Raw genomic sequence first — 7722 nt, forward strand, 5'->3', positions numbered from 1 at the left:
AACCCGGTTCCCCTGCATCGGCAGGCGGACATGCAACCACTGCGCCACCAGGGAAGCCCTAGTTTATTGTTATATATCAGTTATCACATCCATTATAGTTAACTTCTTTGACACCAGTTTCTTTAAGAGACTTGGTTTTCTGACTGTGTTGTGTATAGAAGGACTCTGGAAAATGTTTATATTGATGTAGAAATAAGTTGATTGAGTCTTTTTTTTTTTTTTTTTTTTTTTTGGCTGTACGCGGGCCTCTCACTGCTGCGGCCTCTCCCCCTGCGGAGCACAGGCTCCGGACGCGCAGGCCCAGTGGCCATGGCTCACGGGCCCAGCTGCTCCGTGGCACGTGGGATCCTCCCGGACCGGGGCATGAACCCATGTCCCCTGCATCAGCAGGTGGACCCTCAACCACTGTGCTACCAGGGAAGCCCCGATTGAGTCTTAATGGAAAGGCCTGGTGGTGAGAACATCTGTTATCAGTTCAAAATCATCAGTGACTCTGAAACTGTTATATAAACAAGTGGAAAAAATATTTGGTAGTCAAAAGCCCAGATGCACATTTCTTGGGATAATTGATCTATTCCTATGGTTGTAATGATGATTTTAGTATGGTTTTATGTTTGGGGCCATTGTTTTTTCTTTTTGTTTCCTTAATATCAGCTTAACATTGTGAGCTCTTTTTACATCATGTGATTTCAGAGTTGAAAGAACTCCATTTTTTTAAATAAATTTTTTTAATGTAAAAAGAAAAAGAAAATGTAAGACCAAAGTGAGATCTCTTCCCTACCTCCCACCCTCAAAATATGTACTACTGTGTATAACTACTTCTCTTCCTCCCTCACCCTTTCCTTTCACTTCTTGTCTTCTCTCTCCTATTGATACACATTAATTGAAGAAAATATAGAAATTGAAATACATAAAAAGAAGAAAATTTAAATCTCTTGTAATCCCATCACCAAGCACTAACCACACTTCTGAGCGTTTGACACATATCTTTTGTGGATTTTTCTATGTAAAATGGATCATATTGTTGTTAATGGTTCTCAACCAGGCCTTTTCATTAATATCACCTGTAAAAATTAAACTATGTATAGATTCTGGGATACACCTCGTACTTAACCAAATCAGAATCTCCAGGGATAGGGCTAAGAGGGTTTTGTTGAAAAAAACAAAAACTCCCCTTTAGAAAATTTTAATTACCTTCAGAAATCTTTTAAAACAGATAAAAATATATATATTGCCATATTATATGCAGAAAACTTTAACTTGTATGCAAGTCTTTATCTAATGATTTGATTTTAACTTTCTCCTAGCCATTCCACCCTATGGTGAATTTGGATTGTTCTCGGGATTTCCGGCCGTTTCTTTGTGCACTCTACGCTCCTATTTGTATGGAATATGGACGTGTCACACTTCCCTGCCGTAGGCTCTGTCAGCGGGCTTACAGTGAGTGTTCGAAGCTCATGGAGATGTTTGGTGTTCCTTGGCCTGAAGATATGGAATGCAGTAGGTGCGAAAATCATAGATTTTCATGGACCATTACTTATGTTGCAGTATATTTAAAATTATTTGTCTTCTAGTTCATCTTTTTAAGAACTTTTTGAAGTGTGTATATTAGTCATAATTGTGAACAGCAGTTTCATGGCCTCAGAGCTGTTCATTTCCTTAGGAATTTGGAAGCACTAAATGAAAAAGGTGGGAAAAGAAAAACGTTCTATGAAGAAATTTTTTAAGTAATCAAATTAAGAAAAACATAATCAAGATATTGATTGTTGATCTCTCTCCCTTACAGGTTTTTTCTGGTTATAAAAGTAATGCCATTTATTAAAAAATTAGAAAATATAGAGAACATAATCATTTGTTACCTCATTATTAAATATGTTTAATGATTTTAATGGGACTCAAATATCTTTATGATTTCAATGTGTTAATGACTACAGTAGTCCTGTCAGTTCCGTTTTTGTCATGTATTAACATACCCAGACCCAGTAAATGTCAGATACTTTTCAAATCACTTCCAATATATAGATTGTAAGCATTTCCTAAAGGTTTGAGGATATTTACCAGACAGTGTTATAGATTTGTACGAGAGAATATTATTAGTAGTAATAACATATACAGTAGTAATACTGTATTTCTTATATAATAATGTTGTGCCTTTTGTATTCTTAATGTTTCAAGGATAAAGAATAAGATGAACACTTACATAACTCTTATTACCTAGCTTTGTCCAATCTTAATATTTTGCAACGTTTGCTTCAGATTTTTTCTTCTTCTTTTTTTTTTCCGGTACACGGGCCTCTCACTGTTGTGGCCTCTCCCTTTGCGGAGCACAGGTTATCTAATTTGTTGGCATATATTTGTTTATATTATTTTCTTAATAACTTTTTCTATAAGATTCGTTGTGATGGGTTCTTTTAATTTATGATTTTAGTAATTGGAGTTTTCTCTCTTTTATTCTTGGTCAATTTGCTAAATGTTAGCCAATTTTGTTGATTTTTTTCAAAGAACCAATTTTTTTTGGTTTTGTTGATTTTCTCTTTTGTTATTTCTATTTAATTTTTCCCATTCTAATCTTTATTATTTCCTTCCTTCTTCTTGTTTAGGGTTTAGTCTGAACTTTTTCTAGTTTGTTAATGTGTAATTTTGCAATGTTTGCTTCAGATTTTTTCTTCTTCTTTTTTTTTTTTTTTTTTTTTTTTCCGGTACACGGGCCTCTCACTGTTGTGGATAAAGAATAAGATGAACACTTACATAACTCTTATTACCTAGCTTTGTCCAATCTTAATATTTTGCAACGTTTGCTTCAGATTTTTTCTTCTTCTTTTTTTTTTCCGGTACACGGGCCTCTCACTGTTGTGGCCTCTCCCTTTGCGGAGCACAGGCTCCGGACGCACAGGCTCAGCGGCCATGGCTCATGGGCCCAGCCGCTCCGCGGCATGCGGGATCTTCCCAGACCAGGGCACGAACCCGTGTCCTCTGCATCGGCAGGCAGACTCTCAACCACTGCGCCACCAGGGAAGCCCCCATATTTCTTTTTTTAAAAAATAAAACAATACAGATAGAGTTGAAGTTTCCTTTCTTAGTACCCATCTTGATTTCATTTCCTTCTTTTCTCCCCAGAGATGAGATAAGATAATCATTATGTTGAATTTGTTGTTAATCATTCCTATCTTTGTTTTTATACTCTTACTACATATATACATATATCTGTGTTTATATCTGTAACTCTGGTTCATTCCTCTTAATTGCTATATAATGGCCAATTGTATTACCATCCTATAGTTATTTAGCCATCTCCTACTGATGGTCATTTAAGTTACTTCCAGGTTTTTGCTATTAAGGGCAGTGCTGCACAGAACACTTTTTTCTCCTTCATGTTTAAAATTAATTTGTTTATCATATGACAGTAGCCCTTGGAGACAGGTGAAAGGCAGGTGTTGTTACTCTCATTTGACAGATGGAAGAACTTAATAAAACATGTATTAGTTACTTGTAGTCAGTTCACTGGCATTTTGCTTTCTCATATTTGTCTCCTCTATTTCCCACCTATTTAACATACTCTCTTATCTAGCCCCATCAAACCATTCATCCAGTTTCTCCCCAAAACCTGGTAATATTTATAGTCCCTCTTTCAGAAGTTTGTAAATTTCTTGGTATTTATAACAACAGTTATGAATTACCTGGGCAGGAACCCTATTTTATGTTTTTTGTATCTAACTCCTATTGTTTAGTGGTCTTTTTATTTTAATAGGTTATATACACGTATAGAAGTATCATTATGATCTATCTTTATTTGTTTTGATAGGGTTAAATCTGTTTTATGTCCTCAGTATTGCCTGGGATTGTCTAACTCTTAAACCTTAAATTCTGGCGAACAGATCTTTCATAATAACCTTTCATTCTTCCACATCTCTCATATCCTAGTTCCTACTGTACCTGTTTTTCAACTTCATGCACATCCCCAGACTTTTGGGTTCCCCCCCGCAATAGCTCCCTTCTTGATCTTACTTATTTTCTTACTTAGGTTAAGCTTTGTTGTCTGTCACATAAAGTAATACTTTTGCTAGCAGTTTCAACTCATTCCTTCCACTGTCCTTGTTCAGATCTCCAGCTCAACTAATTTCTTACAAATTAATTATGCTGCATATTTAATGATTTAAACCATAGCAACTTTTTTTTTAACTACCACCCAGATTTCTACCATTGTTTTATTATGTTTGCTTTTCACGTTTATCCATCCCTCTATTGATCCATTAATCTACCTTATTCTTTGTGTGTATTTCAAAGTAAATTAGAGACAACAGTTATTGCCCTCACAAATATTTTATCAGGTCTTTCACTAACTAGAATTCAACATTTGTCTACAGTTTTTTCTTTCAGTTTAAAACTTTACAAGGAAATGCACAAATCTAAAGATATCTGAGTTTTGACAAGTGCCTGCACCTGAGTAAGCCAAATCCTGAGAAAGATGTAGAACATCATCATTACCATTACCTCATGCTCTCATGCTCCTTGATGGTCAATCCTTGTCTATACCATCCTCTGGAAGGAACTACTGTTTAACATCCTTCCAAAGTATCAATAATTACTTTGTCTATTCTAGAACTGCATACAAATGGAGTCATACAATATGTACTTGTTGTGTAACTCTTCTTTTGCTCAGGTTGAGATTGCCCTTCTTTGCTCTATTTTCAAGGCTCATTAATGTTCTTGTGTTCATCAGTAGTGCTTTTTCTTGCTGAGTAGTCTTCCATTGTATAAATATACTGTATTTTGCTTATCCATTCTCCTATTGATAGACATTTTAAACCATAGCAGCTCTATTTGCTCTTTGTTTTTGGTCAGTTTCCAATTTGGTCAACAGGAAAATTTCTGTTCATTCTCCTCAGCACTTATGCCAAATCTGTGTCACTCATTTCAAACCCATATTTCACCTTTATTCTGTATTTGACCCTTATTCCCCTCAACCTTAGCCTGTCCTCCTTTCCTGAAAATCCGTTAGGCCATTTTGTGCAAACTGTTGTGGTCTGCTACATCTCAGACCAGTCTTCCTCAATTTCTTTTCTTGCATCCTCTTCCTCTTTCTGGTGTTTCTTAGAGTTCTGTTCCTGTTTTTTTTGATTCTGCATGCTTTCCCTGGATAATCCCATCTCACTGATTTTAATTCTTATTCATATGCTGATGGCTCCTAAATCTAAATCTATATAGCCTTGGCATCTTTCTGCTAAGTTCCAAATCTGCATATCCAGCAGCCACTGGTAACCTGAATTTGTCTCAAATACCTCAATTTTAACATGTCTAAAATTGATTTTACTCCTTGCTCATTTTTTTTTATTCCTGGAAGGCATAGTCCTCCTTCATTGACCTAAGCTCCCACATCCAATCAGTTATAAATTCTGTTGCTTTTATTTAAATAATTTCATAGCTGTCTCATTCTCACTGTCTTATCTGGTTTTAGTTATGGCTCAACTGATATCTCTGCTCTCATTTTTGCCCAGCTCAAGTGTCTTCCACACTCCTTCTAGTCATCTTTCTAATTACTTGGTGAGGGCTATATGAATATATTTATTCAACTATATGAGGGCTGTATGATAAATTTATTCAATTTATCATCAATTCAGCAAATATTAATTGGATGTCTTCTGTGTGCTAGACACTATTCTAGATAGTGAAGGTGAGTAGTGAACAAAATGTCTCTTTTCTTATGGAGCTAAAATTCTAGTTGTGGTGGTAGTGGTAGGAGATAAATAAATAGATAATGTCAGATGGTAATGAATGTTAATAAGAAAGAAGAGAGTTAGGTGATAGTGATACAGTATGGGGAAGCAGAAGGACTCTATTTTCTATGGAGACGTTGAGGAAGTCCTTTTTAATAAGGAGGCAGTGAGATAGGAATCTGAATGAAATGAGAGAACAGATTATATAGATATCTAGGGAAGAACAGTCCAGGCAGAAGAAGCAGAGCAACAAGTGCAAAGGCTCTGAAGTGGAAGCATGCTGGTATATTCACAGGACACCAAAGAGGCTGGAGCCAAGTGAGTAAGGGAGAAGGGAAGGAAATAAGATCAGAAAAGGACTGGGGGTGGGTCTTTAGAGCTCTCTTATGGAATTTGGATTTGACTGAGTGAGAAGGGAAGCCATTAGAGGATTTTGAGCAGAAGAGACATGATCATGAGCACAGGAGTGGCATGTCTTTAAAGGATCACTCTGGCTCTTGTGTGGAGATGGAGATAAACTGGAAGCCACTCCAGAAGTCCAGGGATGAGGTACTAATGGCTCAGATTGGGTGGCCGCAGTAGAGGAAATGGAAAGTGGTCAGATTCTGGATACATCCCAAAGTAGAATGACAGGAAGTGCTGGTAGGTTGTGAGGTGGATATGAGGGAGAAGGGATTTCAAGGAGAACCCTAAGGTTTTTGGACTGAGCAACTAGAAGAATGGGATTACCATTTGTGGAAATGGAGAAACTAAGGAGTGGAAATCAAGAGTTTGGTTTTGGGAGGGTTAAAGAGTGAGGGGTGTGTATATGGTGAATTGGCAGTTGGATATACAGATATAGCCATTGATATATTTATATCAGTGTTTATACATACATACATACACACACATGCACATATATTTCTGGAATGTGCTTACCTCTCCAAACCTTATCTCCTGTCACAATTCATGCACTCCTCATGCCCCAGCAATGCTAAACACACCCTGTTCAAACCTCCGTGCCTTTGTTCCCATTTCTTGCTAGAATATTGATTGCCATACTGCCAATATTTGCCAATCGGCAAATACCAATTCAGAGATCCTGTGTTGAGGGACTTACTCTATGAAGTCTTTCATAACCTCTTCCCCTGAAATAATTAATCCTTCTTTATATCATTTTTATATTTTATATAGGTTTTGATTGCTTCATATATCACACTGCTGTATTTTGTGTTGTGTTTACACGTTTTTGCCTCCTTTTGGACTCAGGGATAGAGATCCTGGTTTTTGGGGTCTTTTTCTGTTAAAGCTCTGGCATACTGTAGAATTCCAGTAAATGCCTGCATGCAATAAGTTTCTGTCATTTGGCTTTATAATCCAAGCCCTGTGAAGAAAATGGTTTGTATTAGAAAATAAAAGATTAATCAGCTCCAGTGTAAGGTTATACATATATATGGCAAACTTAATACCAGTGATAGTTTCTTGGAAACTATTTGATGCATATAACTGCTAAATATCTAGTTGGTGGGAGTCTGAAGGCTTAGAAACTGATGCTGGCAAGAAAATTGAAGATGCAGGAAGTTCATGAGACTAGTACTCTCAATAGTGTATGTCTGCAGCACAGCCCTGTTTTTTCTGTACTATGGTTATGATGCTTTCTCAAGTCTGGAAAATTGTCAAAATGCAGGTTTCTTTGGCCCTAACACAGGCATACTGAAATAGGATTTGAGGTGGTGAGGACCAAGAATTTGTATTTTTAAATGACCTTAAGTTTTTCTCATGCACGTCAGTGTTTGAGAATAACTGGAATAGAGAATGCAGTGGATTGGAGAGACATTAGTAGTGGTAGGAAAGAACTAGTTGACATTAGAGACCTTAGGAGGACTCTAATTAACCAATATGGTAAGCAGAGAGTGAATTTTTTTTTTTTTTTTTTTTTTTTTTTTGGTATGCGGGCCTCTCACTGCTGTGGCCCCTCCCGTTGCGGAGCACAGGCTCCGGACGCGCAGGCTCAGCGGCCATGGCTCAT

At 36.9% G+C, this 7722-nt stretch overlaps 1 protein-coding gene across 2 annotated transcripts in view; it reads left to right on the forward strand.

Annotated features, from left to right (window-relative positions):
• Positions 1 to 7722, forward strand: part of FZD3 (frizzled class receptor 3) — a 94505-nt gene that overhangs the window by 26874 nt on the left and 59909 nt on the right. The window contains exon 3 of one of the 2 annotated variants that reach the window (XM_024130894.3): positions 1308 to 1504. In XM_024130894.3, the coding sequence (XP_023986662.1) occupies positions 1308 to 1504 (197 nt within the window). Of the gene's footprint in view, positions 1 to 1307; positions 1505 to 7722 lie in introns of those variants that run through there. The other variant, XM_007108016.3, reaches the window with a different exon arrangement.

The sequence above is a fragment of the Physeter macrocephalus genome, chromosome 9 (genome assembly GCF_002837175.3).
Source record: "Physeter macrocephalus isolate SW-GA chromosome 9, ASM283717v5, whole genome shotgun sequence".
NCBI classification, from domain to species: domain Eukaryota; kingdom Metazoa; phylum Chordata; class Mammalia; order Artiodactyla; family Physeteridae; genus Physeter; species Physeter macrocephalus.